This window comes from Cherax quadricarinatus, chromosome 10 (assembly GCF_038502225.1).
Source record: "Cherax quadricarinatus isolate ZL_2023a chromosome 10, ASM3850222v1, whole genome shotgun sequence".
Lineage (NCBI taxonomy): Eukaryota > Metazoa > Arthropoda > Malacostraca > Decapoda > Parastacidae > Cherax > Cherax quadricarinatus.
Window position 1 is genome coordinate 30,163,854 of NC_091301.1, and position 27,019 is coordinate 30,190,872.

At 43.9% G+C, this 27,019-nt stretch overlaps 1 protein-coding gene across 1 annotated transcript in view; it reads right to left on the reverse strand.

Moving 5' to 3' along the window:
* Positions 1–27,019, reverse strand: part of Had1 (beta Hydroxy acid dehydrogenase 1) — a 153,999-nt gene that overhangs the window by 53,664 nt on the left and 73,316 nt on the right. The window contains exon 2 of the mRNA XM_070083746.1: positions 26,688–26,769. Coding sequence (XP_069939847.1) covers positions 26,688–26,769 — 82 coding nt within the window. The remainder of the gene's footprint in view (positions 1–26,687; positions 26,770–27,019) is intronic.

The window sequence follows — 27,019 nt, forward strand, 5'->3', positions numbered from 1 at the left end:
TTTAAGTAGGGGCCCAATACTGGACGTTGTTCTCGACTTTGATTTGGCATAGGAAAAGAAATACTTTGGGTTTCTTTTGATTTCATTTATGGCTTTTAGTTCTTCCCGCGATTCCTGACTCCTATAAGATTCCTTTAGCTTAAGTTCGATGTTTGCTATTTCTCTGACCAGTGACTCCTTGCGCATTTCAGATATATTGGCCTCCTTTAGCTGCTCTGTTATTCTTTTCTGTCGCCTGTAAAGGGAGCACCTGTCTCTTTCTATTTTACATCTACTCCTCCTTTTTCTTAGAGGAATAAGCCTTGTGCATACATCGAGTGCCACCGAGTTAATCTGTTCTAGGCATAAGTTGGGGTCTGTGTTGCTTAGTCTATCTTCCCAGCTTATATTGGTTAGGACTTGGTTTACTTGGTCCCACTTTATGTTCTTGTTATTGAAGTTGAATTTGGTGAATGCTCCCTCGTGACTAATCTCATTATGTCGATCTGGGACTCCGCGCATACAAGTCTGAACCTCGATTATGTTGTGATCTGAGTATATTGTTTTTGATATGGTGACATTTCGTATCAGATCATCATTGTTAGTGAGGATAAGGTCTAGTGTATTCTCCAGTCTAGTAGGCTCTATTATTTGCTGGTTTAAATTGAATTTTGTGCAGAGATTTAAAAGCTCGTGTGTGTGTGTGTGAGTTCTCGTCAGAGCTGCCTCCTGGTGTTATCAATGCAACAACATTATTTGCTATATTCCTCCATTTTAGGTGCCTTAAGTTGAAATCTCCCAGGAGCAAGATGTTGGGGGCAGGAGCTGGCAGATTTTCCAGACAGTGGTCAATTTTTAACAGCTGTTCCTGGAATTGCTGGGATGTTGCATCCAGAGGCTTGTAGACTACCACAATGACTAGGTTTTGGTTCTCGATCTTTACTGCTAAAACTTCCACTGCATCATTTGAGGCATTAAGCAGTTCTGTGCAAACAAGTGACTCTGCGATATACAGGCTAACCCCTCCCCTTTTGCCTGTTCACTATGTTGCATCTGTATAGGTTGTAACCTGGGATCCATATTTCGTTGTCTAGGTGTGGTTGAAGACAAAAGATAGGTCTTGTACACTGAGGGCCGTGTTGGGCCTTGTGTATGTGGTGAAGAATATGAGGGGTCCTAGTTGAGTGTGTAGTCCGACAGCAAGGGAGTGTTGATGTGTGAAGTGGAGTGGTAGGAATTCATGTTTTATGGTGGAATTGACTAGGATGGCAACTCCATCATGTGGGTCGTGTGGGGATTGGTAGATAAGACACATAGGCAACATTTAGGCAACTTTATTCCAAAACATTTCACCTACACAGTAGGCTTCTTCAGTCGAATACAGAAAGTAGGCAGGAACAGTAGAGATGTGAAGACGATGTAATCAGTCCATCACCCTTGAAGTCGTAGAATTTGAGGTTGTCAGTCCCTCAGCCTGGAGAAGTTCGGTTCCATAGTCAGGAACTATCTGAAGAACAAGCGACAGTGTTGAGACTTAAATACTGTCGGAAGGAGAGGTGCAGAGTAGCAGTAGTGAGAATGTAGCCACTGAGAGGTTATGTCCCTCTCAGATCAAACAGTTCTCACTTGAAAAAGTTGTCCAAGGTGTTTTCTCTTCTGTACCAAGATGCCATTGTGTTGCAATGTCTGACAGAGTGATTATCAAATGGTATATAATACCGACAGGTTGGGGATTGTTTGGAGGTGTAGCCATAGTGTCAGATGTGTTGGTGTGCCTGGAGGCATGTGCTATTTAGTAGAACTACATCTGGTCTTTCTGCGCATCGACGATCTCGCCTCTCTCGAGTTGCCCCGTGTTGGGAGAGACTTCGCTTAGAGTGGTGCTTGCTGGACCTTCGTCTTCCTCTTCACCATCAGGATTGGTGCATCGGTGGTTGTCTACCCAAGGGCCTGTTGCTGCCTGAAGTCTCTATGCCTGTCGACTGCATGCCACACAGCCAGTCTCACCGCCGCTGAGGATATACAGTGCTCCATCAAGGTACAGTTCACTTCAGTGTCCTGCGCCAGGCAAGTACGTGTGTCTACTTACACGTACTTGCCTAGCTGAGTACTCTTACTTTTGGCCGATTGTCACCGCCAATTTCATCTTTACGTAATTAGACGATGCCTTCGTTGCCTTCCACCTCCCACCCCCCTTCCACTCTCCCTCTACCACCCACACCTGCCACTGCCTCTTCTAAATCCAATTCCTTCTCGCTAAACCTCAAATTCTCTAATCCTGATGCCACTATCTGTCCTGAAAATTTATTATATCAGATCACTGGTGCACCTCAACTAAAAGTCTTTAAAACCAACTCAGGCTTCAAACTCCTTCTTGACAAACATTCCTATGAAACGTACACCTCAACCGATACCAGACAAAAACTTCTCAATGCAGGCTTCACCATTATTTGGACTCCTGAGCACCGTGCCAAAAGCACAGTCATTGCTAAACACACAGATTACTCTCTCCTGACAGCCTATGACACAGACAAAGAAGACTTAATAAAAGATATCAGTACTAAGAACAAAGTCTCTGTTGACGATATTTACAGACCCGAAAACTACCATTCTCAAAATACACTGCTCTACTCCTTCTGACACCTCTACACTCTTCAGTCAAGGAATCCTTGCCAAGACCATCCGCATTCCTCCAAACACTCTCTTCACTCTGAACTTCCACCCAATCATACAATGTCTTAAATGCTACAAATTCGGCCATGACACAAACACATGTACATCTACACAAGTCTGCTCCAGATGTTCAGTAACTGGTCACTTCTGGAATACTTGCTACCTCCCCCTTAAATGTTCTAACTGCGGCGGGTCACAAACTGCAGTTGCAAATTCCTGCCCCTCTAGAAAAGACATTCTCTCCTCCCTCAGAGTAAGCCAACCTCACTCCCTCCCCAACCCCATCCCTGTACCTCCCTCTGCCACCAAACCGCCCTCCCCCACCCCCAATGCCTGGGCCTCCCCATGCACTTGGTCTACCTCTTCTATCCTACACACATCAAACACCAACACAGACTACAAACACCTCTCCATCTACGCCTACACCCACACTAGACTACAAAACTAACTGTCAACTCGCCACTGCTGCCTACTCTGTGATGGTAATCTCTCAAGCTTACCAATCAGACTACTCACATGTCCTTAACCTATTCTTGTCTGCTAACAATCTTACCTCTCTAATCATCCCTCTTTCTTGCTTCTCTTCTAAACCCCCTACAACCTCTCCCGCTGCCCCTCTTCCTACACCTTTCAGCTCTCCTCCTCTCTTACCCCTCTTCACTCCCACCAACACCCCTCATCCCCTACCCCTATTCACATCTACCCCTCCTACCAACACCCCTCCTCCCCTAAGATAAGATAAGATAAGATTCCGTTCGGATTTTTAACCCCGGAGGGTTAGCCACCCAGGATAACCCAAGAAAGTCAGTGCGTCATCGAGGACTGTCTAACTTATTTCCATTGGGGTCCTTAATCTTGTCCCCCAGGATGCGACCCACACCAGTCGACTAACACCCAGGTACCTATTTGCTGCTAGGTGAACAGGACAACAGGTGTAAGGAAACGTGTCGGAATGCTTCCACCCGCCGGGAATCGAACCCGGGCCCTCCGTGTGTGAAGCGGGAGCTTTAGCCACCAGGCCACCGGGCCCCTCTTAACTACTTCTACTACTCCCCCCACCTCTTTACCCACTTCTTCCTCCATTACCAAAGCTTCCACTTCCTCTGTATCCATCACCGCCCACTCCTCCTCCACCACATCCAAGACTTCATCCAGGTCCAACTCCTCCTCCAAACGAAATCCACTCAATCCTAAACCTGCCCCAACTTCTGATATACAGACCAAAGAACATAAAAACAGATCCATCTCTTCCTCCCCATAACACCTACAAACACACATCCACCGATGGCACCACTACCTGGAGTTTACCTGGAGAGAGTTTCGGGGGTCAACGCCCCCGCGGCCCGGTCTGTGACCAGGCCTCCTGGTGGATCAGCCCCTGATCAACCAGGCTGTTGCTGCTGGCTGCACGCAAACCAACGTACGAGCCACAGCCCGGCTGATCAGGAACTGACTTTAGGTGATTGTCCAGTGCCAGCTTGAAGACTGCCAGGGGTCTGTTGGTAATCCCCCTTATGTACGCTGGGAGGCAGTTGAACAGTCTCGGGCCCCTGACACTTATTGTATGGTCTCTTAACGTGCTAGTGACACCCCTGCTTTTCATTGGGGGGATGGTGCATCGTCTGCCAAGTCTTTTGCTTTCGTAGTGAGTGATTTTCGTGTGCAAGTTCGGTACTAGTCCCTCTAGGATTTTCCAGGTGTATATAATCATGTATCTCTCCCTCCTGCATTCCAGGGAATACAGGTTTAGAAACCTCAAGCGCTCCCAGTAATTGAGGTGTTTTATCTCCGTTATGCGGGCCGTGAAAGTTCTCTGTACATTTTCTAGGTCGGCAATTTCACCTGCCTTGAAAGGTGCTGTTAGAGTGCAGCAATATTCCAGCCTAGATAGAACAAGTGACCTGAAGAGTGTCATCATGGGCTTGGCCTCCCTAGTTTTGAAGGTTCTCATTATCCATCCAGTCATTTTTCTAGCAGATGCGATTGATACAATGTTATGGTCCTTGAAGGTGAGATCCTCCGACATAATCACTCCCAGGTCTTTGACGTTGGTGTTTCGCTCTATTTTGTGGCCAGAATTTGTTTTGTACTCTGATGAAGATTTAATTTCCTCATGTTTACCATATCTGAGTAATTGAAATTTCTCATCATTGAACTTCATATTGTTTTCCGCAGCCCACTGAAAGATTTGGTTGATGTCCGCCTGGAGCCTTGCAGTGTCTGCAATGGAAGACACTGTCATGCAGATTCGGGTGTCATCTGCAAAGGAAGACACGGTGCTGTGGCTGACATCCTTGTCTATGTCGGATATGAGGATGAGGAACAAGATGGGAGCTAGTACTGTGCCTTGTGGAACAGAGCCTTTCACCGTAGCTGCCTCGGACTTTACTCTGTTGACGACTACTCTCTGTGTTCTGTTAGTGAGGAAATTATAGATCCATCGACCGACTTTTCCTGTTATTCCTTTAGCACGCATTTTGTGCGCTATTACGCCATGGTCACACTTGTCGAAGGCTTTTGCAAAGTCTGTATATATTACATCTGCATTCTTTTTGTCTTCTAGTGCATCTATCACGGGCTTAAATATCAACTCCCCCGACACTAACTTTGGTATGACGAAACCATTAAATCATGTTTAAGGGGATTCAGTTCAACGTACGTTCTTCACAATTAGACACCTAATGGCCGAGCTCCTTGAAGCAGAGAGGCCAGATATTGTTTTGCTAAACAGTACCTGCCTCAAAGCCCCTCAACATATCTGCCATTATGGTTATACTGCACTAGAGTCCCCTATGATCCCCACGATGGGGTTGCCATCCTTGTCAAATCCAACATAAAACACGAATCTCTCACAATCCCTTTTATTCACCAACACTGTCTTGCAGTCAGAATTCACACCCACCTTGGCCCCTTTATCTTTTTCACCACCTATGCTCAGCCAAACTATTCTCAACATACACGACCTTTCCTTAGTCTTCAACTACACAAAGCTCCATTTTACACTCTTTAAGAACCCTGGAAAAAAAGTTCATCAGGACCCGGGAATTTATTTTGCTTTAATCGGTCTATCTGTTTGATATTGCATAATTTATCGTCAAGCCCACTATAAAAATTTATTACTGGGATATTGTTAGTGTCCTCCTGAGTGAAAACAGAGAAAATAATTATTAAGAATAGAGCACATTTCATTCTCCTTGTCAGTAAGATGCCCAGAGCTATCTTTAAGGGGACCTATCTTATCTCTAACCTTTGTTCTATAAGCCTGGAAAAAACTTTTCAGGTTAATTTTAGATTCCCTAGCAACTTTAATTAACGGTAATTCTACCAACATTATTACAACTTTAATTTCATAGTCCCGTTTAGCTTTCCTTATCCACTTTTTAATGTCCCTCTTAATGTCAATATAATGATTCATAAGATGGCCCTCACCTCTTTTGATAAGAACATAAGAACATAAGAAAGAAGGAACACTGCAACAGGCCTACTGACCCATGCAGAGCAGGTCCATGTCCACCCCCCCCCGGATTAGACCAATGACCCACCCCCCGGATTAGACCAATGACCCATCCAGTCTGGTCATCCTAACTCAAGGATGGAGCACTGTACCAGACCCAGCAGCACAAGCTAGTCAGGTCCAACTCACACCCACCCACACCCACTCATGTATTTATCTAACCTATTTTTAAAACTACACAACGTTATAGCCTCAATAACTGTACTCAGGAGCTTGTTCCACTCATCCACAACTCTATTACCAAACCAGTACTTTCCTATATCCTTCCTGAATCTGAATTTTTTCAACTTGAAACCATTGCTGCGAGTTCTGTCTTGGCCGGAAATTTTCAGCACACTATTTACATCCCCTTTATTTATTCCTGTTTTCCATTTATACACCTCGATCATATCCCCCCTAATTCTATGCCTTTCGAGAGAGTGCAGATTCAGGGCCTTCAGTCTATCATCATAGGGAAGATTTCTGATACATGGGATCATCTTTGTCATCCTCCTTTGTACATTTTCCAGAGTATTCATAGCCATTCTGTAATACGGTGACCAGAACTGAGCAGCATAGTCTAAATGAGGCCTAACCAAGGATATATAGAGTTGAAGAACAACCTGAGGACTTCTATTATTTATACTTTTAGATATGAAGCCAAGAATTCTGTTAGCTTTATTGCGAACACTAATGCACTGTTGTCTTGGTTTTAGGTTACTGCTAACCAGAACTCCTAAATCCTTTTCAGCAGTATTAAGATCTACATTATTTAGTTTATATGTGGCATGGTTATTTAACTGTCCAACATTTAGAACCTTGCATTTGTCAATATTAAACTGCATCTGCCACTTCTCCGGCCATTGCGTCAGTCTATTCAAATCATCCTGGAGTGCTCTAATGTCCTCATCAGAATGAAATGGATGGCCTATTTTGGTGTCATCACCAAATTTGCTTATGTCGCTATTTATTCCCTCATCTATGCCGTTTATGTAAATTGTGAACAACAACGGGTCCAACACTGACCCCTGAGGAACACCGCTTGTGACGTACCCCCATTCTGATTTCTCCCCATTTATGCAAACTCTCTGCTGTCTATTTGTCAGCCATGCCTCTTCCCAGGAAAAAATTTCTCCTCCTATTCCGTGTGCCCTAAGTTTCCTCAATAGCCTCTGGTGTGGAACTATCGAAAGCCTTACTGAAGTTCATATACACAATATCATATTCATTACCATGATCTACCTCTTCAAACACCTTAGTGAAAAAAGTTAGTAAATTTGTAAGACAGGAACGCCCCTTTGTAAAACCCTGTTGAGAATCATTAATCAATCTGTGCCTGTCAAGATGGCTACGAATTGCTTCGGCAATTATTGATTCCATAAATTTTCCCACTATGGAGGTAAGGCTTATTGGTTTATAGTTCGAAGCCAAGGACCTGTCACCTGCCTTGTAAATAGGTATTACATTTGCCATTTTCCACTTATCAGGCACTATGCCAGTTTGTAGTGATATGTTAAAAAGATTAGCATCTATAAATTCCTTTTTTCTGTCCTAAAATATATTTGAGCCTATTATTCATCCATTTTGGGTCATTTCTATTCGATCTAATTTCTTTATACGGGATAAATGTTCTTTGGGCAGTATGTATAGTGTTCAGAAAACTGTCATATTGATAGCTCTCTTCATTACCCCAGTCAACAGCTGATAAGTGTTCTCTAAGCCCATCGTAATCTGCTAAGCGAAAATCTGGGACTGTTACTGAGTTATCCCTACTATCATACTTCCATTCAATGCAAAATGTAATTGATTTGTGGTCGCTAGCACCGAGTTCCTCTGAAATTTCTAAATTATTAACAAGGGATTCATTGTTTGCCAGAACTAAGTCAAGCAGGTTATTACCCCTTGTAGGTTCTGTCACAAACTGCTTCAAAAAACAATCCTGAACTACTTCTAAGAAGTCGTATGATTCTAAATTCCCAGTCAAGAAATTCCAATCAATATGACTAAAGTTAAAGTCTCCTAGAATTACTACATTATCGTGCCTTGTGGCCTTAACAATTTCCTCCCATAGTAGTCTCCTCTGGTCCCTATCTAAGTTTGGGGGATGGTATATCACACCTAAAATAAATTTTTCATGGCCCTCTGAAAATTCTATCCAAACAGACTCTGTATGTGTTACTTTAGACTTAATACCCATTTTTATGCAACAGTTCAAGCGATCTCGGACATACAATGCCACCCCACCCACCTTCCCGATACTTCTATCTACTTGGAACAATTTAAAACCCTGAATGTGACATTCCGCAGACATGTCCCGATTTTTCGTATTGATCTACGTCTCAGTTAAGGCAAATACATCAATGTTACCTGCACTAGCAACTAGTCTCAACTCGTCCATCTTATTCCTAGCACTACGACTATTTGTGTAATATATATTTAAGGACCCTCCTTTCTCTTTACCCTTCCTGCTCCTTTCTGTTATTCCACTAAACCTATTACTGTCCTTGTCAATTAATGCCACTGGCTTTCCAACATCCACCTCATTTTGCCTATTACTAGTTCTCCTAGTACCCATATTACTACACTGCGACTTCATTGTTTTCCAGCCAAAACCCATACCACTAACTATTCCTAGTTTAAAGACCTAACAGCTCCCTCCACTGCGTTGGCCAGTGCTCCCACCCCACACCTAGATAAGTGAACCCCATCCCTGGCATACATGTCATTTCTGCCATAGAAGAGGTCCCAGTTCTCAATGAATGTTACCGCATTTTCCTTACAGTAATTGTCCAGCCAGCAAATGACACCAATTGCTCTGGACAACCATTCATTTTCAACTCCTCTCCTTGGCAAAATACCACATATGACATACTTCATACGGAAGATTTCTAATGCTATGTATTAATTTAGTCATTCTTCGCTGAATGTTTTCTAATAAATTTATATCCATTCTGTAATATGGAGACCAGAACTGAGCTGCATAATCTAGGTGAAGCCTTACTAATGATGTATTAAGCTGCAATATAACCTGTGGACTTCTGTTGCTTACACTTCTTGATATAAATCCTAACAATTTATTTGCCTTATTACGCACGCTTAGGCATTGCTGTCTTGGTTTAAGGTTGCTGCTTACCATAACCCCCAAGTCCTTTTCGGAATCCGTATGGCTAAGTTCTACATTATTTAACTTGTAAGTGCTAGGGTTATGGACACACCCAAGCTTCAGAACCTTGCATTTATCTACATTGAACTGCATCTGCCACTTTTCTGACCAAGAATAGAACATAAGAACATAAGAAAGAAGGAACACTGCAACAGGCCTACTGACCCATGTGGAGCAGGTCCATGTCCCCCCCCCCTGGATTAGACCAATGACCCACCCCCCGAATTATCCCAATGACCCACCCAGTCTGGTCATCCCCACTCAAGGATGGAGCACTGTACCAGACCCAGCAGCACGAGCTAGTCAGGTCCAACTCACACCCACCCACACCCACTCATTTATTTATCTAACCTATTTTTAAAACTACACAACGTTTTAGCCTCAATAACTGTACTCGGGAGCTTGTTCCACTCATCCACAACTCTTACCAAACCAGTGCTTTCCTATATCCTTCCTGAATCTGAATTTTTCCAACTTGAAACCATTGCTGCGAGTCCTGTCTTGGCTGGAAATTTTCAGCACACTATTTACATTCCCTTTATTTATTCCTGTTTTCCATTTATACACCTCGATCATATCTCTTGGAGTTCCCTAACATCTACGTTTGAATCAATTATCCTACCTATCTTTGTGTCATTGGCGAATTTACTCATATCACTAATAATGCTCTCATCAAGGTCATTGATATATATTATAAACAACAATGGACCTAAAACTGATCCCTGTGGTACGCCACTTGTTACAGATCCCCACTCGGATTTAACCCCATTTAAGCATACTCTCTGCTTCCTATTAATGAGCCATGACTCGATCCATGACAGCACTTTTCCCCCAATGCCATGAGCTGCCACTTTCTTTAACAGTCTCTGGTGCGGTACTCTATCAAAAGCCTTACTAAAATCTAAATAAACAATATCGAATTCTTTACCATGATCAACGGCCTCAAAAGCTTTACTGAAGAAGGTTAATAAATTAGTTAAGCAGGAACGGCCCCTTGTGAATCCATGCTGAGTATCATTAATCAAGCTATGCTTATCCAGATGGCTTCTTATATTATCAGCTATAATTGACTAGTAATTTGCCTACAATTGAGGTCAGGCTTATTGGACGGTAATTTGACGGTAATGACTTGTCCCCTGCTTTAAAAATAGGAATAACATTAGCCATCTTCCACATATCAGACACTACACCTGTTTGAAGAGAAATATTAAAAATATTAGTCAATGGTTCACAAAGTTTCATTTTACACTCTTTAAGAATCCTGGAAAAAAATTCATCAGGGCCCGGGGATTTATTTTGCTTCAGTCGGTCTGTTTGATAACCATTTCGCTAGTGACTATGATATTGCATAATTTGTCGTCTTCAACCCCACTATAAAAATTTATTACCAGGATATTGTTAGTGTCTTCCTGAGTAAAAACCGAGAGAAAATAATTATTTAAAATCGAGCACATTTCGTTCTCTTTGTCAGTAAGATGCCCATATTTATTTTTTAGAGGACCTATCTTATCTCTAACTTTTGTTCTACAAACCTGGAAAAAACTTTTCGGGTTAGTTTTTGAATCCCTCGCAACTTTAATTTCATAGTCCCGTTTGGCTTTTCTTATCCCCTTTTTAATGTCCCTCTTAATGTCAATATACTGATTCATAAGATGACCCTCACCTCTTTTGATGCGCCTATAAACCCCCTTTTTCTGTCCTAAAAGATATTTGAGCCTATTATTCATCCATTTTGGGTCATTTCTGTTCAATCTAATTTCTTTATATGGGATAAATGTTCTTTGGGCAGCATTTATAGTGTTTAGAAAACTCTCATATTGATAGCTCTCTTCGTTACCCCAGTCAACAGATAAGTGTTCTCTAAGCCCATCGTAATCTGCTAAGCGAAAATCTGGGACTGTTACTGAGTTATCCCTACTATCGTACTTCCATTCAATGCTAAATGTAAATGATTTGTGGTCGCTAGCACCAAGTTCCTCTGAAATTTCTAAAGTATTAACAAGTGATTCCTTGTTTGCCAGAACTAAGTCAAGCAGGTTATTTCCCCTTGTAGGTTCTATCACAAACTGCTTCAAAAAACAATCCTGAACCACTTCTAAAAAATCATTAGATTCTAGATTCCCAGTTAGAAGATTCCGATCAATATTACTAAAAAAGTCCCCTAGAATTACACGTTATCGTACCTGGTGGCCCTAACTATTTCCTCCCAGAGTAGTCTTCCTCGGTCTCTATCCAAGTTTGATGGACGGTATATCACGCCTAAAATCAATTTTCTATGCCCCTCTGTAAATTCTACCCAGATTCATTATGTGTTTCAGACTTTATACCCGTTTTTATGCAACAATTTAAACGATCATGGACATAGAGTGCCACCCCACCCCCCTTCCCAATACTTCTGTCTACTTGGAACAATTTAAAACCCTGTATGTGACATTCAGTAGGCATGTCCCTATTTTTCATATTAAACCACGTCTCAGTTATGGCAAAAACATCAATGTTACATGCACTTGCATCTAATCTCAATTCGTCCATATTATTTCTCACACTGCGACTGTTAGTATAATATATTTTCAGAAGCCCTCCCTTCTCTTTTTTCTTCCTGCTGATTTCTGTTCCTCCACTATGTCTGTTACTCTCCTTATTACCTAATGCCACTGGCTTTTCTATGTTCTCCAATAATTCTTCCTCATTCTTCCTATAACTGGTTTCCTTAAAACTCACTCTATTGCTACACTCAGAATACATTGATTTTCCACGGAAACCTATACCACTATCTATTTCTAGTTTAAAGACCTAACAGCTCCCTCCACTGCGTTGGCCAGTGCTCCCATCCCAAACCTAGATAAGTGAACCCCATCCCTGGCATACATGTCATTTCTGCCATAGAAGAGGTCCCAGTTGTCTATGAATGTTACTGCATTTTCCTTACAGTGTTTGTCCAGCCAGCAACTGACACCAATTGCCCTGGACAACCATTCATTTCCAACTCCTCTCCTAGACAAAATGCCACATATCACAGGGTTCCCACCCTTCTTCCTAATTATCTCTATTGCTGTCCTATACCTGCTAATCAGGTCTTCACTCCTACGTCTGCCAACATCGTTGCCTCCCACACTAAGGCAGTATTTATCCAACCTAAATTTGAAACTGCCCAAAGTCCTAGCCTCAATAACCCAACTAGGTAGACTTCCACTCATCAACTACCCTATTTCCAAACCAATACTTTCCTACATCCTTTCTAAATCTAAACTTGTCTAATTTAAATCCATTACTGCGGGTTCTCTCTTGGAGAGATATCCTCAAGACCTTATTTATCTGAAAGTTAAGACACTTGTGCAATATCTGGTTATCTTTATTGTAGACGTTTCGCCATCCAGTGGCTTTATCAATACAGATTCTTCAACATAACAAGAAAACAGAAGAACTATATACAAAAGATGAGGTAATCAGTCCCTCAGTCTTGTAGGTGGTGTTAAGAGCACCGTGGTTGTAGAGATTCTGAAGCAGAGGCAAGGAGACTGGCGCTTATATAAGCGCCAGTGAATAGGGATGTGTAGCAGAGGAGGGTATAGTCACTGGTAGGCGGGATTCCCCAGTGGATCTGTATTGATAAAGCCACTGGATGGCGAAACGTCTACAATAAAGATAACCAGATGTTGCACAAGTGTCTTAACTTTAATCTTGTCGGTATTGTATACCTGTCTTGCACAACTTGTCAGGCACTGCAACATCATGGAATCTTGGTTCAGAGGACATCTACTTGACCTTCACGGCTACAACAAAAAATTCAATACAAGAGGCACTTTTGAAATGTGAGAAGTATGGTTGTCCAACAGAGAGAAGAATCAGGTTAAAGAAAAGGATGGCAGGGGAGCAGGCAAGAGATTCCGGACTCACTCTACAGGAAGAAAACAAGAGGGAGATGTTGGAGTGCATTTATCGTTTTCATAATGAACTCGAGATACGATCAAAAGCTATCAAGGATGTGGCAGCCATGTTTGAGGTCATTCAAACAAAGAATCTTGTACAAGCTACTGAAGAAGAATTGGAGGTGATGGCTTCAAGACTCACAGTCTTCTATAATGAAATATGCAAGAATGAGTTCATGCTTGAAATACCAAGACTAAGGAGGCACCTGCAAGCTGCTGATGTTGATCTTGAAAAAGATAAGCACTGGACTGCACTTAATGTACTAACATTCATAGCTGAATGGGATTTCATTGAATCTCTTCCAACTCTTGACACTGCCTGAGGTTGTTCCTTACTATGTGTGTTTCTGTGACTTCTGGGGAAAGGAGTGTCAGGCCATCATTAGCTGCCTGACTGCGGTGGAGTGCGGTTGTGCATAGCACCCCTCTGCTGTTTTGTCAGGAGAGCTCTCATAGCAACAATATGGCGCTGAGTATCCGACGTAGGGTGAACACTGTCGGCGTGGAGCTGCTTCGTGGGGCGATTTCCCCCTCTACGGCGCAGGTGTTACTTCCGGCAATCATCAGGGAAACGTACGGAGTGCAGGATGATGAGGTTTATGGTGTGGCCCTGAATGGGGCCTATCGTCTATTCGTCAAGTTGAATTCGACGGCTGTGTACGAGTCGTTAGTGACGAAATTTGAGCATGTGAGTATTGATGTAACTCCAGCTGTCAAAGTGTGACTCATAGACGTTTCTCGCCACTATACGTGGGTGAAGTTGCGCAATGTCCCCTTCGAGGCTGACGAGGAGGACTTACGGAAGGTGTTTGCAGCTTATGGTACCGTGCATCTGGCAACCCAAGGCAAGTGGGCGGCAGGTGCGTACGTGGGACGTCCGGAGGGTACATTCTCCCTCAAAATGACACTGAGGCACCCGATCCCGTCATATGTCGTGATGCCGGAGTTTAGGACCCAAATTCTAGTGGCGTATGCTGGGCAGCGACGGACATGCAGGTTGTGTGGAGAGTATGACCATATGGCGGCGACGTGTGGGAGGCAGTGGAGGGCGCCGGCGCAAACAGGTGGTGCACCAGTTACAGGTGTGGATGTCGTAGAGGAGAATTCCAAAGGAAACCGAGGAGATGGCCGTCTGTGGAGTGAAATTGTAGAAGAGTCTCTTGTGGTGCATGTTGAGCGGGGCACGAGTTGTGTGGAGCCGAAAATGGCCACTTTGCCGGTGACGGGGGAGGAAGTGCTCATTCAGCAGGAGGTGCAAGAGCTGGAGGAGGAGCTCGACGAGGTATTGAAAACTTTACCTTCTTCGGGCGAGGATAATGGCTTGGTCCGTGAAATGGTGCCTGAGTTGACAGGAGAGTGTGGCGGGACAGGCACGGGAAGGAAGGAGGACAACTGCAGGCACAGAGAGGAGTCACCAAGCTCTGTGCGACAGGTCACAGTAGAGGTTGATGTTCACTGTGAGGAATCTTCGGTAGACAGTATGGCGGTAGAGAGTGTTACGAGGAAGAGGGCGGCTGCGTCAGACTCAGATGATGTCCTGACGCCCGCGCAGAGGTCTGGGAGGAAGGATGTATATTCTCGTGACAGCCAGGATAAGAGGCATCGAAGAGGGGGGGGGGTGGATGGTGACAAACCACATGTTGACCCTGGGGCAAGAGGCCCTGGGAAGGGTGAGAGGAGAAAGGGTTGGAAGCTTTAGAAAGGCCTTAAGTGCATGACTGTGAATGTGAATGGACTGTGTACTGGTGTGAAGAGGGAATGCTTTCGTATGCTCTTACGTCGATACAGAGTGGACGTAGTCTTTCTACAGGAGCATAATTTCAGGGAGGGTAGAGTGCTCGAGGTGGACGGGTATACGGTGTTGACTCTGCCATCGGCACGTTTGAAAAGGTGGTGTGGGTTTATTGATAAAGGAGGCGAGCCCGTTTGTGTTGCAAAGACGTGAAGGGGGTGGGGGGGGAGGGTGTTGCATGTAGATGGGTGGTGGATGGGGCAGAGGGTAACCTTTGTAAGTGTGTATGCACCAGCTGAAAATGATATGAAAGTCAAGAGGGATTTTGTGTGTGATGATCTAGTTTTTGCTTTCCGTGGTTTACCTGAAGTGGCCATCGTAGGTGGGGACTGGAATTGTGTGATCAGGAGAGCGGATGTGGAACCACGAGGGGCGGGGCATATGTTGACAGCATTACGCAATCTTTTGGTGGACGTTCAGTTGAGGGATGTGGTAGGTGGGGGAGCGTGGGAGGTGGAGCATACTTTCGTGAGGCGAGGTTACGCAGCTAGGTTGGACAGGTTGTATATATCTCATAAGGTATTGTCAACGTCTGTCCGTACTATTGAACTAGCTTTTTCAGATCATAGGGCGGTTGTCGCAGAAGTAGAGTGGGATTCTCTAGCTTGTATCTCTAGGGGATATTGGAAATTAAATACGAGTCTGTTGGAAGATGAGGAGGGGTTGGGGGGTTTTACGGAGCTGTGGGAGAGATTAACTGAGGAGGTACAAGGTGTGGAGGACGTGGTGACGTGGTGGGATGGTGTGGCTAAGGACCGGATTCGGCATTATTATGTGAGGGAGGGGAAAAGGATTAATTCTTTAAAATTTGGGTTGATTAATTATTTGGAGGACAGGTTACGGGGTTGTTATGTAAAAGGGACAGTAGAGGGTGTCTATCCGATGGACGACATTATGATACTTAAAGAGCGGTTGCGGGAAATTCAGGACGAGCGGTTCCAAGCGGTGAGAGTAATGGCGGGGGTGGAGGAGGTGTTATGGGGAGATAGGCCGTCTTCGTGTGTGTTGCGCAGACAAAAACAACGTCAGCAGGCAACAGCTATTCCATGTTTGGAGGTTCTTGAGTCGGTGGGAGGGTATAGGGCGGGTCAGGTTATCCACACTACGGATGGGATGGGGTTGTTTGCGGATACGTGGTACGAAAAGTATTGGCGGGAGGAAGGGGTAGGATTAGGGGATTTAGAGAGGGTGTGTGGAAGTGTGCCATGTAGGTTAGGACACAGTGATAGGGAAGCTTTGGGGGGGGACATAACTGAGGGGGAAATATGGAGAGCTTTGAGTGCCATGCGAAAGGGCAAAGCACCGGGAATCGATGGACTGCCGGCGGAGTTTTATCAACAGCATTGGGAGTTAATAAAAGGTTTTTTGGTGAGGTTACTGAACTTGATGAAGGTAAGGGGAAGGTTGGGTGAAAGACAGGCAACAGCTGTAGTAGTTTTGGTACCGAAGGGTAAGGAACAGCGTTCGCTCAGGGACTATAGAACAATATCGTTGTTATGCGCGGATTATAAGTTATTTGCAAAAATTTTAGGAAATAGGCTCAAGTGTGTTGTAGGGAGGGTTGTATCGGAAACCCAGTTTGGGTTGCCAGGTAGGTCTATGGGGGTGGGACATGGTCTTTTAAGGGATTTCGTGGAAGAAAAAGGGGGGGAAGGGGGGGGTTTGGTTGCACTAGACTGGCAAGGAGCTTATGATAGGGTGGAGCGAGAGGCGTTGAGAGCTATCCTTAGGAAACAGGGCTATGGGGAAGAAATAGTGGGATGGGTAGAGGCGTTATATAGAGGGGCAATGGTGAGAGTACAGATTAATGGAAGATTAGGGGGGAGGATTGTAATGGGCAGAGGTCTTAGACAGGGGTGTCCGATGTCACAGCTTTTATTTGCATGCATACAGGACCCCTTTTATAGAATGGTGGAGCGCCATATGGGCGTTAGTGAAGAGGTTGGGGGGGTACTGGGGGCGTTTGGCCTGTACTCATAGGGTATGTAGATGATACCACTGTATTGGTTAGAGAGGGGATGTCCATAAACGCCTTAGATGGAGTGGTCGACACGTTTGCATGTGCAACTGGTATGAGGGTAAATTCGGAGAAGTCCATGGTTATGGGGTTAGGAACTTACGGGGAGCGGGTCGAGTGGGGTAGTGCAGTCGTAAAGAAGCGGGTGATGTCATTAAAAATTTGTGGTCTAATCTATGCAGATGATCTTGAGGTTGCACGTGTTAATAATTCGGTCAGGTTGGTAGAAAGGATACTGGGTCGATTGGGAGCATTGCGGCCTTATCATTTGACCCTTGTGCAGCGTGCCATTGTAATTAACGTTTTATTGTATAGCAAGGTTTGGCAAGTGGCTGCCGTGTTCCCTTTAACGGGGACGGCAATTGCAACTATACTTAGAGGGGTTTTTAAATTTTTGTGGGGTTCAGGTTGTGATTGGCTTAGAAGGGATGTAGTAATGTTACCTGTGTGTCAGGGGGGGTTGGGTTTAATGAACTTAAAGAGGAGGGTCAAATGTATCTTTATTAAAAGGGAGGTGATGAGGGAGGGTGTGAGTGGGGGGGGGGTTGGTTAAGGTACACAATAAATTGAAACGCATGTTTTCTGGGACGGAGTTGAGGGAGTGTGAAACTATTTTGAGGGCAGTGGTGATGGTTAGGGATCTGGGTAAGGTAAAAATAAGTAGGCTGTGTAGGATGTCGGCGGAAAGGGTTGTGGCTCCGGTGGAGGGGATTTTCCCCATGTATGACTGGGGATGTATATGGAGAAGGTTTGGTAGGTTAAGGTTACAACCCCGTGGACGTGAGGTGATGTATCGGTTTTTGCATGGGATTTTACCATCGGGAGTGGTCTTACAAGCTAGACGGGTGGTTGAGGGGGGGGGTATGTGGAATATGTGGAGGGGAGGATTCTGCATTCCATGTAGTGTATTTTTGTGAGGGGTTGGGGAGCGTCAGGGGTTGGTTGAGCAGGGTGTTGCATAAGATAAGTGGTCAATACTTCTCTGTTCTGCAGGCATTGAGTCTTGATGTGGGGGGTATGGATGACAGTATTATTAGGGCTGTGGGGTACATTATGGTAGATTATGTCTACATTATGTGGGGAATGAGGGGGAAAGGGGTAAGTGAGGTGAAGAGGAGGGTATTGGCTGTTACGTTTTCTAAAACGTTGTGCCGTAATAGAGAACTTTATGGGAGGAGGTGGGAGCGGGATTTCTCTGAGGGATATAGAGACCTTACATTAGAGATTTTATTAAATTTGTAAATTAGGTGGGTGGGGCAGGGTAGGGATGGTACAATGTGTTATGTTGATGGGCTGTCAGGGGTGAAAACGGGGTCGCCTCCTGGTATGTAGCGGGTGAATGTGTATGAACTTGGGCGTATGATGTGTATTCATGGTCTGTGACGAGTATACTCAATATATGTGTTTGATTATGCAGTAGGACATTGTTCTATATATGTTACTCATATGCATGTTATTAGATGCTTGTAGAGGTGTCAGTGTGTTGGATCCTTGTTTATTAATATATTCTGTGTTTGATGAACATATTGTTTTTACCTTATTCTCAATACATTACGTTAATTGTATTTAACGTATACGGTGTCCTACTTTATAATTTACAAAGTGACAATATGCGCATATTATGGTGTGTTTTGTTAATCATATACCAATGCAATTGGAATTAGTCGTTTATTGGTTATCATAGGTGTAGGGGTTTTCATGTATGGGTGAGGAGGGTTATTTGTGTTATCTCAAGTTCATGTTTGTGTGGTTGTTTATGATTTATCTGTGTAAGACCTGTTTTTGTCTTTATCTATCTCTTGTATTGTATTGTTCTAAATAAAATATAAAAAAAAAAAAAAAAAAAAAAAAAGATGTTGATCTTGAAAAAGATAAGCACTGGACTGCACTTAATGTACTAACATTCATAGCTGAATGGGATTTCATTGAATCTCTTCCAACTCTTGACACTGCCTGAGGTTGTTCCTTACTATGTGTGTTTCTGTGACTTCTGGGGAAAGGAGTTTCTCCAAGTTGAAGCTGATTAAAAACTATTTACGGTCCACAATGAATCGATCCAGACTCTGACATAGCAATGTTATCCATAGAAAATGGGTCAGTTGACAGCATTGATTTTGATGAGGTGATAGATGATTTTGCAGGATTGAAGGCAAGGAAATGTATGATCTGATTCACTGAGATGTTACCTGTACTCAAGGTCAGATCGGAACTAGTGTTTCTCTGATATTGCAATGTTTTTCTTTATTTTTCAAGTTTTTTTTTCTTTTGGCATTATTGAATAATAATAAATGTAGGATGTGTTAGCTGTACTCAAAGCGATATTTGAGTTCATGTTTCCTCAATATTAATACGATTATTTATTTTATCATTAATAAAGTTGAGAAGTATTCTCCTGTTCAGTTTACGGCCCTTAAACGTTCTCATTGTTAAACATTTGTCACTGGTCATGCAGTAGTGATGTAACCGAGTTTACTCCCCCCCATCCCCCCGCCCTTGGATTTCATGGGGGTGACACCAAAGATGCTGCCCCGGGTGACACCAACCCTAGCAACGCCTCTGTGTGTTCTTTCATGTTCCCTGGACTGTCTTTCAAAAGTGGGTGCAGGTTGGGGTTTGGCTGGTTTCCTCTTGTGGACTGAGGTAGATCTTGTGTGTCTGGTTGGAACTTGCTGACTTGGGTGTGGGGGCGGAGGAGGAGCGAGGTGTGGAGGGGTTGGAGGGGGGTGCGGGGGTTGGGAAGGTTATGGGTGGCAGTGGAGGTGGGGGGGCGGGGAGTCTCGGGGGGGTGGCATGGTTGTGTGGATCAAGCTGTTGGGAGTGGGGGAATCTTGGGTGGGTTGGGGGAGGGGGAAGGGGGGACGTGGGGGAGGGGAGGGGGGAGGGGGGGAGGGGGACGAGGGGGAGGGGGACGAGGGGGAGGGGGACGAGGGGGGAGGGGGACGAAGGGGGGGAGGGGGGAGGAGGGGGGAGGAGGGATGATGAGTTGGGGAAGGTTGTTTGCTGCGAGGATGGCATTGAGGGCTAGTGGGAAGTCTAGCTGGTATATCTGATTTATTGCTATGGCTGAGTGTACAGCTGTAATGATTTTGCAGGTAAGAGTGAGATCAGGTGTGTATGCTAGTCCTTGTGTGTTGAGGTTGGGTGAGCTGGTTGTGAGTTGAGGTGTGTTCTGGGTGTGCTGTGGGGTTGGTTGGGTCCAGGGGAGTGGGGTTGCCCAGGCGTTGGGGGTTGGGGGGGGGTTGCTCGAGGGGGTGGGGAGGGGGGAGGGGGTGAGAGTTAGGCAGGGAAGGAGGTTCATCGCCTTTAAGTGAATTTAGGTAATACTTACGTTTTGGGCAAGAGTTTGATATGGCAGTGTGGGGTTGATTGCAGTTGATGCATTTGATAGTGGCGTTAAATAACAAAAAAGGCACAATACCGTGACTGGAACGATACACAAATAACCCGCACATAAAAGAGAGAAGCTTACGACGACGTTTCTCTCCGACTTGGTTATTTGTGTATAGTGGCGTTACAGGTTGTCCAGTAGTGGCCTGAGCCTGAACACCTGGAACAGGTTTGAGTGGCCTTGTAGGAGTATTTGTCATGTCCAAATTTATAGCATTTCAAGCACTGAGTTATGTGGTGACAGCTGATGGAGTAAAGAGTGTCAGGAGGTATGCAAATAAACCATACCCCCGGCCGGGATTGAACCCGCGGTCATAGAGTTTTACCTGGAGTTTACCTGGAGAGAGTTCCGGGGATCAACGCCCCCGCGGCCCGGTCTGTGACCAGGCCTCCTGGTGGATCAGAGCCTGATCGACCAGGCTGTTGCTGCTGGCTGCACGCAAACCAACTTACGAGCCAAAGCCCGGCTGGTCAGGAACCGACTTTGGGTGCTTGTCCAGTGCCAGCTTGAAGACTGCCAGGGGTCTGTTGGTAATCCCCCTTATGTATGCTGGGAAGCAGTTGAACAGTCTCGGGCCCCTGACACTTATTGTATGGTCTCTTAACGTGCTAATGATACCCCTGCTTTTCATTGGGGGGATGTTGCATCGTCTGCCAAGTCTTTTGTTTTCGTAGCGAGTGATTTTTGTGTGCAAGTTCGGTACTAGTCCCTCTAGGATTTTCCAGGTGTATATAATCATGTATCTCTCCCGCCTGCGTTCCAGGGAATACAGTTTTAGGAACCTCAAGTGCTCCCAGTAATTGAGGTGTTTTATCTCCGTTATGCCCGCCGTGAAGGTTCTCTGTACATTTTCTAGGTCAGCAATTTCACCTGCCTTGAAAGGTGCTGTTAGTGTGCAGCAATATTCCAGCCTAGATAGAACAAGTGACCTGAAGAGTGTCATCATGGGCTTGGCCTCCCTAGTTTTGAAGGTTCTCATTATCCATCCTGTCATTTTTCTAGCAGATGCGATTGATACAATGTTATGGTCCTTGAAGGCGAGATCCTCCGACATGATCACTCCCAGGTCTTTGACGTTGGTGTTTCGCTCTGTTTTATGGCCAGAATTTGTTTTGTACTCTGATGAAGATTTAATTTCCTCGTGTTTACCATATCTGAGTAATTGAAATTTCTCATCGTTGAACTTCATATTGTTTTCTGCAGCCCACTGAAAGATTTGGTTGATGTCCGCCTGGAGCCTTGCAGTGTCTGCAGTGGAAGACACTGTCATGCAGATTCGGGTGTCATCTGCAAAGGAAGACACGGTGCTGTGGCTGACATCCTTGTCTATGTCAGATATGAGGATGAGGAACAAGATGGGAGCAAGTACTGTGCCTTGTGGAACAGAGCTTTTCACCGTAGCTGCCTCGGACTTTACTCTGTTGACGACTACTCTCTGTGTTCTGTTAGTGAGGAAATTATAGATCCATCGACCGACTTTTCCTGTTATTCCTTCAGCACGCATTTTGTGCGCTATTACGCCATGGTCACATTTGTCGAAGGCTTTTGCAAAGTCTGTATATATTACATCTGCATTCTTTTTGTCTTCTAGTGCATTTAGGACCTTGTCGTAGTGATCCAATAGTTGAGACAGACAGGAGCGACCTGTTCTAAACCCATGTTGCCCTGGGTTGTGTAACTGATGCGTTTCTAGATGGGTGGTGATCTTGCTTCTTAGGACCCTTTCAAAGATTTTTATGATATGGGATGTTAGTGCTATCGGTTTGTAGTTCTTTGCTGTTGCTTTACTGCCCCCTTTGTGGAGTGGGGCTACGTCTGTTGCTTTTATTAACTGTGGGACGACCCCCGTGTCCATGCTCCCTCTCCATAGGATGGAAAAGGTTCGTGATAGGGGCTTCTTGCAGTTCTTGATGAACACGGAGTTCCATGAGTCTGGCCCTGGGGCAGAGTGGATGGGCATGTCATTTATCGCCTGTTCGAAGTCATTTGGCGTCAGGATAACATCGGATAGGCTTGTGTTAATCAAATTTTGTGGCTCTCTCATAAAAAATTCATTTTGATCTTCGACTCTCAGTCTGGTTAGCGGCTTGCTAAAAACTGAGTCATATTGGGACTTGAGTAGCTCACTCATTTCCTTGCTGTCATCTGTGTAGGACCCATCTTGTTTAAGTAGGAGCCCAATACTGGACGTTGTTCTTGACTTTGATTTGGCATAGGAGAAGAAATACTTTGGGTTTCTTTCGATTTCATTTATGGCTTTTAGTTCTTCCCGCGATTCCTGACTCCTATAAGATTCCTTTAGCTTAAGTTCGATGCTTGCTATTTCTCTGACCAGTGTCTCCCTACGCATTTCAGATATATTGACCTCTTTTAGCCGCTCTGTTATTCTTTTCTGTCGCCTGTAAAGGGAGCGTCTGTCTCTTTCTATTTTACATCTACTCCTCATTTTTCTTAGAGGAATAAGCCTTGTGCATACATCGAGTGTCACCAAGTTAATCTGTTCTAGGCATAAGTTGGGGTCTGTGTTGCTTAGTATATCTTCCCAGCTTATATCGGTTAGGACTTGGTTTACTTGGTCCCACTTTATGTTTTTGTTATTGAAGTTGAATTTGGTGAATGCTCCCTCGTGACTAGTCTCATTTTGTCGGTATGGGGCTCCACGCATATACATGTCTGAACCTCAATTATGTTGTGAACTGAGTATATTGCTTTTGATATGGTGACATTTCTTATCAGATCATCATTGTTAGTGAAGATGAGGTCTAGTGTATTCTCCAGTCTAGTAGGCTCTATTATTTGCTGGTTTAAATTGAATTTTGTGCAGAGATTTAAAAGCTCGCGTGAGTGTGAGTTTTCATCAGAGCTGCCTCCTGGTGTGGAAAAAGACACTTATGTACAGTTCAGGACATTTATTAAAGGAAACGTTTCGCCACGAGTGGCTTCTTCAGTCCTAATACAGAGGACTGACAACCTCAAATTCTACGACTTTAAGGGTGATGGACTGATTACATCGTCTTCACATCTCTACTGTTCCTGCCTACTTTCTGTATTCGACTGAAGAAGCCTACTGTGTAGGCGAAACGTTTCGGAATAAAGTTGTCTAACTGTTGCATATGTGTCTTACCTAACAACCTGTCGGTATTGTATACCATTTTGATGTTCATCTTGTCAGACACTGCAACACGTGGCATCTTGGTACAGAAAACACCTTGGACAAGCTTTTCAAGTGAGAAGGGTTGGATCTGAGAGGGACATGACCTCTCAGTTGCCTCTCACTACTACTACCACTACTACTACTACTACTACCCTGCACCTCTCCTTCCGACAGTATTTAAGTCTCCGCACTGTCGCTTGATCTTCAGATAGTTCCTGACTATGGAACTGAACTTCTCCAGGCCGAGGGACTGACAACCTCAAATTCTACGACTTTAAGGGTGATGGACTGATTACATCGTCTTCACATCTCTACTGTTCCTGCCTACTTTCTGTATTCGACTGAAGAAGCCTACTGTGTAGGCGAAACGTTTCGGAATAAAGTTGTCTAACTGTTGCATATGTGTCTTACCTAACAACCTGTCGGTATTGTATACCATTTTGATGTTCATCTTGTCAGACACTGCAACACGTGGCATCTTGGTACAGAAAACACCTTGGACAAGCTTTTCAAGTGAGAAGGGTTGGATCTGAGAGGGACATGACCTCTCAGTTGCCTCTCACTACTACTACCACTACTACTACTACTACTACCCTGCACCTCTCCTTCCGACAGTATTTAAGTCTCCGCACTGTCGCTTGATCTTCAGATAGTTCCTGACTATGGAACTGAACTTCTCCAGGCCGAGGGACTGACAACCTCAAATTCTACGACTTTAAGGGTGATGGACTGATTACATCGTCTTCACATCTCTACTGTTCCTGCCTACTTTCTGTATTCGACTGAAGAAGCCTACTGTGTAGGCGAAACGTTTCGGAATAAAGTTGTCTAACTGTTGCATATGTGTCTTACCTAACAACACATATATATAGTGGTGGGAGTCAGGTGAGGTGAAGCGTGGGTAGAGGTGGTAATAGTAGTAGTAGTAGTAATGGAACTAAGGAGGTGAGGTTAGAGAGGGACCTGCTGGCATCAAGTAACACCAGTTCCCAGGATGGGTAATATCCTCTTGCTTAGTAATTTTGAAATACTGTAACTACCGGATTTTTGCTTTATAGTGTTACTGACAGAAATTAGTGCAGCTTCAATGCATTTTCTCCGTCTTAAGTCGTCTTCTTTAATAACTAGTTTAGCTTCATTGAATTTCATGAAATTCAATGAAGCTAAACTAGTTATTAAAGAAGACGACTTAAGACGGAGAAAATGCATTGAAGCTGCACTAATTTCTGTCAGTAACACTATAAAGCAAAAATCCGGTAGTTACAGTATTTCAAAATTACTAAGCAAGAGGATATTACCCATCCTGGGAACTGGTGTTACTTGATGCCAGCAGGTCCCTCTCTAACCTCACCTCCTTAGTTCCATTACTACTACTACTATTGCCACCTCTACCCACGCTTCACCTCACCTGACTCCCACCACTATATATATGTGTGTTTTCTTAGTTTTCTCTGTATTAGGACTGAAGAAGCCACTCGTGGCGAAACGTTTCCTTTAATAAATGTCCTGAACTGTACATAAGTGTCTTTTTCCACATCTTGTCGGTATCACCATACCATTTCCTCACTGCCTCCTGGTGTTATTACTGCAGCAATATTATTTGCTATATTCCTCTATTTTAGGTGCCTTATGTTGAAATCCCCCAGGAGCAAGATGTTGGGTGCAGGAGCTGGAAGATTTTCCAGACAGTGGTCAATTTTTAACAGCTGTTCCTGGAATTGCTGGGATGTTGCATCCGGAGGCTTGTAGACTACCACAATGACTAGGTTTTGGTTCTTGACCTTTACTGCTAAAACTTCCACTACATCATTTGAGGCATTAAGCAGTTCTGTGCAAACAAGTGACTCTGCAATGTACAGGCCAACCCCCTCCCTTTTGCCTGTTCACTCTGTCACATCTGTATAGGTTGTAACCTGGGATCCATATTTCGTTGTCCAAGTGATCCTTTATGTGGGTCTGGTGTGGAGCCAGGTTTAGCCAGGATTCCTTTCCGGAAGAGGCTGGAAGCTTCGTCAGGTGTGTAGCAGCGTATTTTAAGAATGTTGGTGTTAGGAGGTCTATATATGTCGTCTATAGCGACCTTGTTCTTAGTGCTGATGTCATTAATGAGGTCTGTTCGCAAACAGTGCATTTCCTTTAGGATCATCTATACAAAGTGATTAGGTATGTGAATTTCCCGTGTCAAGCTTCAGTATATAAAAATGTTGTTCAGGTACATACCTGGTGCGTAAATATGATAAAAGCAAAATTATATGTAACTGTCCCTTGTTTGGCTCATTCCATCTAATTACAAAATTTAAAATTCTCATCACTGCCTCTTCTTGTTCGCTATGAGGAGGCTAAAGGAATGTAGAGCTCTCGGAGATGGAGCTTAGTCAGTAAACCTACTGCACAAGACTACTGTATCAATATACAGTAAATGATGTTCCATATTTACAGGTGAGTATTAGCTTAAGGCCTTACACATTACTACATTCCTGGGGAAACGCTAAACCAGCAGGGATCAAACAGCGCCTGGGAAGTGGGAGGTAATCAAGCTTGATCCAAGGAAGGGGAGCACAGGTCCAATTCTTTGGATCAAAATTCCCTAGTCGGCTTCAAAAACTGCTAGCCCTACCCCTTGAGAGGTAGAACTTGCACAAATGCTCTGCATGATGGGCTTTATATGGGTGCTTATCCAAATTGTATTAAATGAGCATACTCACGTACATAATGGTTGGTTAGTTGGTTAGCGAGATTTATAACTTATCCATTACACTAGTGCATTATTATTATTATAATAAAAAGGAAGCGCTAAGCCACAAGGGCTATACAGCTACACTAGTGCAAGTAACCTTTCCACCACCAGACAAAAATACTTTAATCCCTAAAATAGAGATTAAAAAAATACAACTTTCGGTAATATATCTTCCCCTACCTAATGTTTTTCTTAATTACACTTACAATTTTTAATTATTTAAAAGTTATTTTTCTAACCACTTTTAAGAAAACAAGAAATAGTAAATCGATACAGTATTTAATGAAATGCCTGAAAGAATAATAATCACTTAATGCTTGCCTATATACACAAACTACATAAAACACATTTCTGCAACTTACTTGCTTAGGCTTGTTGTCATACATGTACACTTGGTAACCAACACCGGCAAAAAGCATTGCCCAGCTACGACCAATAAACCCACTGTAAAGAAAATGTTAAAAGCAATTTTAAAATTTGTGAAGCAACAACAAATTATACAAAAAGTTGGTTATTCTACAGTTGCTACAACATAGATCCTGATTATAAAATATTGCACACTAAGATTAATAACAATACTAGTACTACAGTATGAGACAATATAGCAGTTATATATGATTTACGATAAGGGAAATAATCACAGTACAATGCGTTACAACAGTAATGGTCGCTTTGTGATCCAAGAAAGGTAAAG